The sequence below is a fragment of the Malaya genurostris genome, chromosome 3 (assembly GCF_030247185.1).
Source record: "Malaya genurostris strain Urasoe2022 chromosome 3, Malgen_1.1, whole genome shotgun sequence".
Classification (NCBI taxonomy): Eukaryota; Metazoa; Arthropoda; class Insecta; order Diptera; family Culicidae; genus Malaya; species Malaya genurostris.
The window spans coordinates 1,772,451-1,784,484 of NC_080572.1; the positions used below are offsets into that span (position 1 = coordinate 1,772,451).

At 37.5% G+C, this 12,034-nt stretch overlaps 1 protein-coding gene across 3 annotated transcripts; it reads right to left on the reverse strand.

Annotated features, from left to right (window-relative positions):
* Positions 1-5,786: 5,786 nt before the first annotated feature.
* LOC131435880 (uncharacterized) lies at positions 5,787-8,033 on the reverse strand. Of its 3 annotated transcripts, XM_058604136.1 has the most exons (4): positions 7,653-8,033; positions 7,300-7,558; positions 6,935-7,243; positions 5,787-6,875 (listed from the first exon to the last, which is right to left on the reverse strand). In XM_058604136.1, the coding sequence occupies exons 2-4, from the start codon at positions 7,337-7,339 to the stop codon at positions 6,304-6,306; spliced, it is 921 nt and encodes a 306-aa protein (XP_058460119.1). In that variant the 5' UTR covers positions 7,340-7,558; positions 7,653-8,033; the 3' UTR covers positions 5,787-6,303. The 3 variants fall into 3 exon arrangements, with proteins under 3 accessions (XP_058460119.1, XP_058460121.1, XP_058460118.1); XM_058604138.1 differs by having other exon boundaries at positions 6,935-7,240; positions 7,300-8,033; XM_058604135.1 differs by having other exon boundaries at positions 7,300-8,033.
* Positions 8,034-12,034: the final 4,001 nt, after the last annotated feature.

The window sequence follows — 12,034 nt, forward strand, 5'->3', positions numbered from 1 at the left end:
TTTTAGTTCGAATAAAATATCGTTTTTTATCATAATTTGAAAGAAAAATTTGTGAAGATTAAAACTGATAAAAAACAAAACGTAGAGAATATCTTTCCGAAATATTAACATGTTAATGTTTCCTGTTATTTAGATAATATATGTCATTACGTTGGGTGAACCATTTTCTATTCAACTCACTGTTACAATCGATGCCATATTGGAAAATATTCAAAAAAAAAAAATCATTTCGAGATTTTTCAGGTTTAATTACACATTAGTTTGATCAAAATCGTCTGAGAATTTTAAAGAATGTTTGAATACACGTATTTTTAACACCTTTCCGATGATTCTCATTTAAAATAATAGACTGTTATTTTCACAGAAATTTGTGTACAATCATCAAAACACGTTAATTTAAAGGCGCTTGAAAATTTCGGGCGTACGAATACATGTTTCACCATAAAAATGCAGTTCGTTGTCGTTTTTTCATTTACAATAACACAAAAGATCAATTCTACAATATGTAGAATTATCATTTTTCATGTTCAGATTATTTTACAAGATCCATGTTTGTGTTGAGAACAGTTGTATTGAAAATCAAATGTGAAACTTATTTATAAGAAATTATGTTTGTTATGTTTTTGTAAACGTCATTCCATTTCTTGTTCACATTACGTAGCAGATTGCATGAGTTCCACAATTGTTTTTTCGCTGATTTTATTACTACGCATCGACGCATGAGTTTTTGTATCAGTTGCACAATCGTTGTGAATAAATGTTCGTAATAACGGATGAACTTGAAAGTATGTTGCACAACACAGAAAAATTGCGCTTTTTCCATAACACAACAGTTACTAGAATAGTGATATAAACTAACTTGATAAATTGCACAATCAGTAGAAATATACAGGACAGCAACTTAACATGCTACTTGGGCTGTCAACACCAGCTAATCAGAACGCGTTCTGAGGAAGAGAACAAAATATCTGCTGCCGTACAACAAATCGTTTGAGGAAAATGTTCCGAACAGTGCTTAATATCGTAGTGAGTTCCACAATTTGGTTCTTCTGAAAGGCAGGAATGAATCCCGTACAGCATTCGGATAGTTTCTTTCAATGAAATCCAAATCCGAAATGAAATAATCGACATTAAAATTCTGTATGCGGCTATTTTTATAGCCGTTAGGACCGCCCATTAGTTAAAAAAGCTACAAACGAAATCACGTAAAAAGAAACCTCTTAACAAAAATTGAATCGGTTTGGATTCCATCGCCACTGCGAGCAGATGTATTGTGTATCGTTTGCAAAGCTAGTTTCGCTTCCGACAAGAGCGATTACGTTACAGCTGCTAGCCGTTTGCATTGGTAAAAAAACAACGAAAAGGGGACAACGGTGCGGAGAGCATCACACAAAATCAGCCGTTCTAATGACTCTAAAAGTTTTCTAAACAACTATTAGGATTTCTTTTTCGCTAATCGAAAGTACAAATCCTCAGTTTAGTGCAAATCTAAAGCAGTTTGATTAGATTTGTGCACTTTTCGCAGTGTGTTGGTCGTGACAATTCAAAGCACTTTTCAGTGCTACAGATCATTATAGAGAATTAATTGAATTTACTCTTTCGTACCAAAAGCATCAGATTTATCCAAATAGAAGTAGACAAAGTTTGCACCGTCACTAACACATTCAATCACGAATCACGCAATGCAAAAATGACAGTGTTGATAAGGAAAAAAATTTTATACTAGAATGGGTGTCGTTTGGAAATATGCCGTGCGAAAGTGGGTTGTCACGTATACAGATTAATCTGTATTTTTATTATAAAAATCTATACTCGTTATTTCATAATATTTATTTATGTTTCAGAATGTTTAATGTAGCTAATCTGAACTTTAGTTTAGGTGCATCGTTTCAAATTCTAGTAGTGAAAAAGGGGAATGCTTGCATAATTCATACAATTGATCAACTATAATTGATATTCGAAAGTGTTAAGGAACATGCCAGTTGTTTTCGTATTCACGACATCCAGTTATGTCTCTGACATTACCCACCCGCCTTTTTATTGTGTTGGTAATTTTCACCCGAAATTAAGTGGCGGCAGACCAGAAGCAAGTAAATATTGTAGCAAAACGGGTTCGATTTTGTATTGCGTTGGAGGATGAGAAGTAGGCACAATTCTGTATATAGTTTTGGCAATATGTAATTAATCTGTATCCTGCATGAAATTTGCATGGACGTATACAAATCAATACATTACAGGTAATTCTGTATGAATGGCAACTCTGTTGATAAATGAAAACAATAAACACAGTCTAGATGAAAGACAAGATGTTTTTATTGGGTAACGTGGCGCCTTCATGCCATATGCGAGTACTGTCCCAACTAAAGGAATATTCGAAATGACCGTTAAAATGTTTGAAGGACCTAATTAGTCTGTGGTTAATGTCCAGTCCACGATATCAGAAGATTTCAATAATCCAGCGTTTGTTCGATTTTCTGGTTGTGATTTGGGGTCATTCGGATTTTTTGATGCCCCTGCTGGGTACTGCTTGCTTCGGTTTTGAGTCAGCACTTTTCATTTTTATTTGATCATTTTGTGACGAAGAGGACATTCTGAGGCCTTTACGAGGACGCTTAGAAGAAGCCAGATTTTGTCTTTTCCTGCTTCCTTCAACCTGCGTGTAAGAAGGTTCTTCGCCTGGGTCGTCAAATGTATTCTCTTCAACTGGCAAGAGTGCAAACGGGTTCGATGGAGTGGATCTTCTTAGTATTTCCGCGTAAGAACGTTCAGAGCGTTCTTTCACGGATCGCTTCAATTTCTCTGCACGCTGTATTTACGTAGAGCACTCCGACAGATCATGAGGATTCTCCCCGCAGTAGCAACACTGTATCAACTCACTTTAAACAAAACAAATAGCGCTCAAATGACAGAATGTTCTGAAAATGGTAATGGTTAAAAATGTCAAACTTTATTATGGAAACGTCAAATCCACCGGGCAATACTTAGTGTTTCCAAGGCTAAATATATAAGTAATAACCTACATACTGGTGGACAGGAACTCTTCATTGGAAAATGATGAAATTTTCAGCGGCCCTTACACGAGAATTAGTAATGTCATCTGAATGATTACTAAGTGATGTTAATTCAAATTTGTATGGAGAATTTATCACTACTGCCCTTACAGGTTCATTAAAAATCATATTACTTTTTAGTAATGACACTTTTAATGGCCGCTTTGCTATTTACTATTGAAAGCACGAAAGCAGTGTGCATCACATGAAGCGCGCACCAGAATGGTTTGGCTATTGAGCAGATTGAGTAAGATTCGAATCCCTTTTTAGACGCTCCTATTTTGATGTTTACCGTTGAATAATCCTCACCAAATACAAAGCCGTATGGTGTCTGCTGATAATACACAAATAAATAAAGGGCGATTTTTAAGAGGTATAGGATTTGATAAAAAATATAACGAAAAATTTGAGAAAATTTATGAAATCTTTATTTGAATCGATAGAACGATCAAAATAATTTAATGTTTGAAGATGATTTCATGCGCTTCGCTTTGGATGGCCCATGCGCAAGATCTAATTTTGGTACACTATCTTTTCCCATTTTGTTTATCAGAACTTTTCGAACAATTGCGCTTAGATATTCGACCAATAGAAAGAAAAATAAACCCATTTGTTTCACAAAACACTTTCGGAAATGTCAAGCTGTCCGGCAGGTCTAGTTCCTTGTCCATTCGTTTGTAGGCTTACAGACTTGTATGATCTAAAAATCGTCCCACGTCATGTTTTTTTTCAGCCAAGTTACAAAATGTGACCACTCTGGCATGAAGCGCTAGCGTATCGGATTCTGTTGTTGCATGATGTGTGAATGTGCGCGGAATTGCAGTCAGTCATTCAAGTCACCGGATCATTCCCCGCATTGCAGATTCCTGAATGTGGATGTGGATACTAGAAGGGACAGGACAAGAAGGTGGTATTTGGCATTTCTTATTCGGCTTTCGAGAGGTGGCGTAAAGGCTGATGGAAACCCTACCAGCCAGCCGCATCTCAGAATCTGAAGTTGCGTGTGTTTTTCGCATTGCTTTTTGTGATTTGCCCTATGTCTACTAAGTATTAGGAGATACAGGAGGATGCTGAACGAAGCCTCGCAAAGGGGAAAACCGCCTCGAATAGGTAATTCAATCCGTTTTATTATTTCTTCATAATTCTGCCTCCCGTGGCCGGTGTGCGCAGCCAGAAGGAAACAAAAAAGAAGCATACATGCAGTGACTAGAAGAGGCCGGGGCGATCCGACTATGTGACGAACGACATTGATGTGATTCCACTGGTATTGAAATTTGGTGGGGGGGGCGACTACTCCTTCCTTTCTTCAACGCTACCTGATGTGTATCGGATGTCTTTTTGTTCTAGATTTGTCACCTGTAACATCTAAGTTTCATTTAAACCGACCTTTTTGCGTCGAGATTACCGCAGTCGAGAATTGGCGGTGGCCAAGCTTACAACTTGTTTTCGTATAACTTCTCCGTAGTACGTAGCACAGGATCGGTGAATAGTGCAGACAACGGTAGTGATTGTATTTGGGCTGATAATAACGAAGTGCGTTTTTCTTAAAGGAAGTTTCTATCACAAAAATATTTATTACTTTTTCATCGAGAACTTTACATTTATATAGCTTATTATTTTCATTCCAATGGATGGTAGTTTCCAGTTATAGTGTGTGTATGTGTAGAGTTTTTGATTTTATCTCATTTTTAGTTTTGTATTAAAACTTATCAATTATATTATTCGATAAAAAATTAAAAGATTAAAATATCAGAAACACAAAATTTTTTTTCTGTTTCACATTTTGTTTTGGAGTATACAAATAAACGAATTCAATTAAACTCAATTGCAAATATTATGAATGGATTTTGATTACAAGTTTTTATGTTGGTTGCGGCAGCTAGTGAAACACATTTTTCTAAGTACTGGCTTCCAAAGGTGAATAGATAGCGTTTGATACATTCTAGCACCATTCGAAATCAGTACTGAAGCGAAGTGCTTCCACAATCAACAGGCAGACTACTTGGATTATTTTGATTTGCATTGCTTGCCTCGATGTATCGTTTCCAGGCCGAAGCCGTTTCTAGAAGGTAAGTATTGTCACTAATAGTAAAACTCACAAAACAAATTTGTCAGTTAACTTCTTAGTGAAATTCGAGTTACTTAGAATTTTAACAATAATTCAAAGTGTACGTGAATAACATTTTCTAAGACAAATTTAAAAAAAGTTGTATGTTTTATCATTTCAGTCACGATCAGAATTTAATAATGTTCGTCTGCATATCTGGACGTTAAGGCGTAAAATTACTTTCCGAACAGTTCATCTAAACGCTGGATACTTCAGTATAGAAAAATCTTAGCAAAAACATTTCGTTTCCAACGCCTATCGAATGGCATAAATGAAAAAAAAAACGGTTAGAATTAGACTCGAAATCAAGAACTTCAGCCTGCTAAAAACTTGGTTGGCTTCTAGAATTTCATTTAATTTGACTCGTGAATGTAACGTCGTTTTCGAACATCACCATAGGAACATAGAAACAAAACCAAGTTGCAGTTCGAGCGAAATCCGTTGTTTTGTTGATCGAGAATTCAACGAAACCAATTGATATCCAGCCTATCGGGGAGAATGAGGCAGCTAATAGAAGTAATTTGATTCGACAAAGCAGTCGCGATTGGTGGCTTTTCGTCGTACGGCAGTGGTTTTACCACTAGTAATCGGAAACGATGCAAGTGCGGTGAACATAAAATTATTCTGCAGATCACCTGTTGATGGATCTAGCTTTCGACAAAGTGGAAGTAAAAAAAAATTCGACGGGAACAGTTGAAATCAGTTACAACAAACAACAAGGAATTAGTAAATGCGCTCGTTTTGAACAAGTGGCAATATTAAAAACGGATAATGTTTGTATACAAAAAATAAGAAAAGCGTTCCTAACACAGATATCAGCATTAGTTAATATATAGTACGTGAGTAATTTGAATGAAAATGGTATAAATGTGATAACAAGTGACCATTTCAATCGAGAGCGACGGAGCGCGAGGATTGGCAACTCTATAGTCTTAATTTCTCATATCTTGACCAGACATAGGCCCTATCTGAGGTACCATTTTATCATTTTCCTTACAAAAAAAACGGCTATTTGCTACTATAGAGTGCATGGTTGTGATTCTGCTTCCGTACCTGTTCATACCCTAAAACGTAACCTTGTCTAAATAGAATCCCGTCCATCAAGTGTGTGTATGTTGCAAAAATTCCTCTCACTCGTACTATAGTTCACAAATTCATTTTCTTCTTCTGTATCATTTTCCAGGTGTCATTTCCGAGAGCTTTCGCAAAGTGATCATCTACTTCCTCCTCGGAATCTGGCCTCACATGCTGCATCGTACCTGGTTCCTGGTTCGCCTTCGTCTCCTGCTGAAGCAACCCAGTGTCGGTTTTAGACGTTAGCAACGATGCGATCTCCAGCTGTGGGTTTGCTTGGTTTTGTCTGGCAGCACTGGTGATACCAGTTAGTTGACTACTAACGTTGAAATTACTCAGGCTATTGTTGCTGCTTCCACTAACAGCGGTACTGATTCCACTCGAAGTATTCTGACTACTGCTGGTACTTAGAGCGCAACCACTGTTTGCGCTGCTGGAACTACTACTAATACTGCTACTGCTACTAGTACTACTGTTTCTGGTATCACTGCCGGCACTTTTCGGCTGATTGTTGTTATTGTTGCTAGATCCATAAATGGAAGCATATGTATTACCGAGCGATCTTCGGAAATGTTCTTCGATGAAAACATCACAATTTACCGGAGACAGATTATCACCCACCGCGCTTTTTATCACTATTTCACCTACAATTAAACCCAAAATAAAGATAATCAAGATTATTTCAATTAGACACAAAATGTACCATTGCTATGCATGCTGCTTATCCGCTTTTTGATTGGCGGTGGTGGAGCTTTCGTTATCACACTCGGACGTACATTGAGATTGATCGGTCCATCCGAACTGTGTTTTCCACTGTTTGATGAGTTTGGCTGATCGATAGACGGACAGAAATCTGATTGCCGATCGGAATCCTTCCGACGTACGGTCATATCAAGCGGTGTTTCTGGATCTACTTCCATTGCCGTTGGCGTCACCGGCAGTCCTCCCGGTACCGGTGGCCGATGAACGTCATATGCAACCCGATCGTATTTGATCGCTGATTGCAGCTCTGCTAAAGAACAAACAAAACGTAAATTGCAGAATGAGCAAATAAAACATTCACTCTACCAGGACTCTCGTTGATTCCGGCGCCCGGATCTTGGATCATATTGAGACGTGTTTGCACTAACTTCTTCAGGTTTGCAGCTTTTCGGGACCTGGTCACAAGAAAAAAGGCCTGTTCTGCCACTTCGAAGGACTTGTCACGCAAAAAAAAACTAGCGCAGTTTACGAACGATGATCTCCTTTTACTATGATTTTGTTCCACACGAAAAATGGTCCGTATAATGCATCCACCTTTTCTCCAATTATAAATTGTCTCAGAAGGCTTTGATTGTCAGAAAAACGTTCGAATCACCACATAACATGCGAAATAAACCAAAGATAAATCAAAATGTCAAAAAGATATATTCTTCTTTTACTTCAACGATGCACTCTTATGGGATTTTCAGACTATCCTTTGGCCGACCGATCGCGATCTTGCTCTCTTTTTCTTGCTTCGGTCGACGTCCCTTGTCTCATTCGTTTCTTTTGTGTGTGCCGAAGAAAATTTCGTTTTTTCTACCTTTCACCTATACTATGGATGCGATTCGATTAAACTAAAACAATATCGAAGAACAGTAACAACTCAGTTCCCTTTATTCACAACTGAAATTCGTAATATTTAACTATCGAAACAGATCAAGTCCACTAACAAAACACGTAATCGCACCAATAACACACAATTTAGCCTGGGTGAGTGGAAATTTTTGCTCTCAAACTGTTGAAACTAAACGAAGACAACGAACCTCTCGAAAGAGACTGTCTAAATTGAACTTGATTATTTTGTTTCTCTCTCTCTATCTTCTTGTTGCTACTTCAACCACGGTCGCGTATATCGGATGCGGCAATCACAGGTATTGACGTTAATTTAGTCTTTCTCCCTCATACTCGATGCATGTAGCACAATGTGTGACTGTGATGCAAACAATATTACAATTTGTTTATAGCGAACGAAAAACGCAGCTTTGTTAAATCGAAACGCAACCTTAACATGCAGCTGTACACTGATAAAAATGAATGAAAATTGAACAAACCGAGTTTCTTTCTAACGAATATAGTGATTTTCACTGTCGGCTAGAAAAGATTGCTATGCGATAAGATAGCGACAAAATGCCGCAAAGATAGCGAAACTGTCATTCGCATCGATTCAACCCCTTCGAGACCACAAGCCAGAAAAAAATATTTTTTAAATTGACCGTTACAATGACTAATTTTTTATTTATTATTAGGAAAACTTCAGTCATAATGAATTCATATTGATAATGCGTATGTGACCGATTACGGCTACAACTTGCACGGATTTTTTTCCGTCACCGTCACCGGAACGTCAGCTTCCGTCAAAATTAGTTTAATACTTTCTTTACCGGAACGTTCACACGCTCCGTCCGTCAAGACATTCCGTGACAGTGACGTTGCGTGTGAATGGCTCCATAAGAATGCATGTAATTAATGTTGACGGTGCCGGTGACGGAGATTGACTGTGACAAAAGAAGACGGATCGTCTGAATCGTACATAATGGTTACCCAACTAACCAAAAGTTCGGATAAATGGGACTGATTTGGCTTAAGCAGCTCTCAAAGTTATTCAATAGCATTCTAAGCAGCCCATTTTTTAAGTACACACTTGAAAGTTCGTGCGACACAGCGGAACGATCTTCCAAGCTGCTTCTAGAATACATTGTTCAGATTCTATGCAGCGAGAAAGTTCACGCGGAACTTGTTCTGTACTTCGAACTGTCAAAAATTGCCACGTATTTTCTTAAGCAGCTAGAAAGTTCACGCGGAACTTGATCTGTACTTTCAAGTTCTCAAAAGTTCAGCGTGTACTTTTAAGCAGCAAGAAAGTGGACTTTTTAAGTAATTGTGGAACTTCTGGTTGCTTGGGTATTTTGTGCTTAGTATGTACCCTTTTCATTTATATTTTGTAATAATCGACGCCTTGGTTTTCAAAACCTCGTGCTTTAATCGATTGTGCTATTTGTCTACTCTAAAAAGTTGGTCGTCTTTGACAGATATACATTTGTTGATGCTTTCGATGAAATAACAATTGTCGCTAAGGAATTTTACCAGTTGAAAATGTAATTGGCCTCAATCCAACAGCCGATTAATTTTTCTTTTGGCCCTAATGCTAGTTAATTTCAATACAACAGACAGCGAAGAGGTTAAAAAAACTGTCCAATTTTCTGGCAGCGATGCCAGGTGAAATTTTAGGCGTCTGCGTATTAGAAATGGTCCTATGCGACCTCAATATTTAGAAGTATGACGAAAAAACCAAACGAAACCCCTACAGTAATAGCAAAAGTCATTAAAATGGACGATTGTTTATAAAAATTTCGAAAATCTGCAAAAAAGTCGGCTTAATTGCAAAGTCTGCTAACAAACGAAATTTCAAATTCACATATCAATCCGCAAACCTGGCATCAGTTGTTCTGACGCTCATTATTTCGCAATCCTGCGACGATTCCGTCGCATTCTATGTCAAGCTGAAAACCACTATAAATACTTCAAAATCCTAGAAACTTTGATCACAGACTAACAGACAGGACACTCAAATTAGAATCTTCAATAATTTTAACGGTTATTTCGAATATTCCTTTATTTGGGACAGTACTCACATGTGTCATGATGGCGCCACGTTACCATATCAAAAACATCCTGTCTGTCATCTAGATTGTGTTTATTTTTTTCATTTACCAACAGAGTTGCCATTCATACAGAATTACCTGTAATGTATTGATTTGTATACGTCCATGCGAATTTCATGCAGGATACAGATTTAATACATATTGCCAAAACTATATACAGAATTATGCCTACTTCTCATCCTTCAACGCAATACAAAATCGAACCCGTTTAGTTGCAATATTTACTTACTTCTGATCTGTTGCCACTTAATTTCAGGTGAAAATTACCAACACAATAAAAAATAGTCTAGATGAACAATGTTGAGGAAAATAAATGGTTACCTTCCAACATCGCGAAAAAGTTAAATATATTATCAACGTAATATAATTGTTTACTGTGACGATTCATTTCCAAATACTATGATGAAACCAGGCATCCCTGCAAGCAGCTGATCGGTGTTGACAAACGAGGGGGAATCAACTAGTGAATTAACATAATACATAACACAAGGGGTGTACCGATAGTAAATAGTTCGCGCAGTACAATATAGGTGGAACTAGTGCATCAGGAAAAATTATTTTTATGAGAATTTACTCATACTGTCATGTCTGTTAGTCTGTGCTTTGATTCTACAAAAAACACAAACTAAGCTATCGTCGGGATCCTAGAGCTAACGCATTGTGCCCTATTAAATATACCGTTAAATGAAATAAACTCAGTAATAAAAAGAACTATAATGGACGATACTTCAATTGGACTCCTTACCTAAAAGTGGTTACGAAAAGTTATTATTGAAAGATAATGTTTAATTTCGATTGTGATTTTATCCAAAAAAAATGGTTGTGAATTGTAATTCAATAAAATAGAGAAAATTTAGAAAGTTAAGTGCTTGATCAAGATGGCGGAAGGAGGTGGGAAACCACCGGATCCGGATGCTACAGGGAAAAAGAAAATGGCGAATACGAAAATTTATATGTCTAATCATGATGCACCACGTGACAACGATCAAATGGATTTGGTAACAGAACGTGTGAAAAATCAATATGAAAAAGGTGATCTAGAGCCAGACCGTCGACGCGACCAGGCACTTCGAAGAAAAATCGAACTAAAAAGTGTCTGTGAGCGATTTACCGCCAGATACCACAAATATAGCGACCCCTTGATAATGATAAAAATATTGTTCTCGAGCAACACTGTTTAAGTTACTATAAACAAGTTACCAAGGAGCCCCGCATAAATAAATAGTTTGAGGAAGTTGTTGAATAGTTCAAATAATTAAAATTTTGTGCCCCCAGCGCCACTTTTTAAGAGCGACTTAAGAAGTGAACAGCCAAATTCTACATCCTCATGGTAAGAGCTTAAATTTTATTCCTGAGCTACCATCATAACGTATTGCGTCTGTTTTCATTTAGCTAACTCAGGTTCTATTCTTTGCAGTTCTCTGTCAACGGAAACCGAGATGCAAGAGCGGTATACTATTTCCTGATCAATTGTTTGCCAGTTTGCCTCAGATATAACATTTCCCTGACAGATCTCCCGCCAGATAAATACCTGCCCGAACAAGCCAACCATCAGAAAATAATTTCTAATTTCCAGAAAAGTGTTCTCCTGGAAAATATATGCCCAATTAGGCTTTTCCATGTGAAGCGTATGGTGCCCAAATGTTGCTGCTGCTCACGTGGAGCATTGAATGTTTTTTTTTCTCAAAATTGTGACGTATTTGAGAGTCGTCATTTTGCTGCAACACAAATACCAATCTACAGTGTATTTTCGTTTTTCTATAATTAACATATTTCAATACAATGAAGAAATAAGAATTGACGGCAAGAACTCTTAATTCATTCAATAAATTTATTTCATACAAATACATGAATTAATCTGAGGAGAATAATAAATATGATGACGAACAGAGATGGCATTTCACCAGAGAGATACACGCTAGAGTCAGATTTTTGCCACACCGAGGATGCAAAAAACGAAGCACCGCACAAAGAGGAAAGCGCACTTCTCAGTGTCGAATAGACAGCATTTAAGTGTGTGCTTGTGGTTAAAGCAGCTGGCGCGAGTGAAACACATTCTCTTCGCATGAATCGCTCACAAGCGCTCTCGTCTAAATACACCCAAGTGACCACTGGCG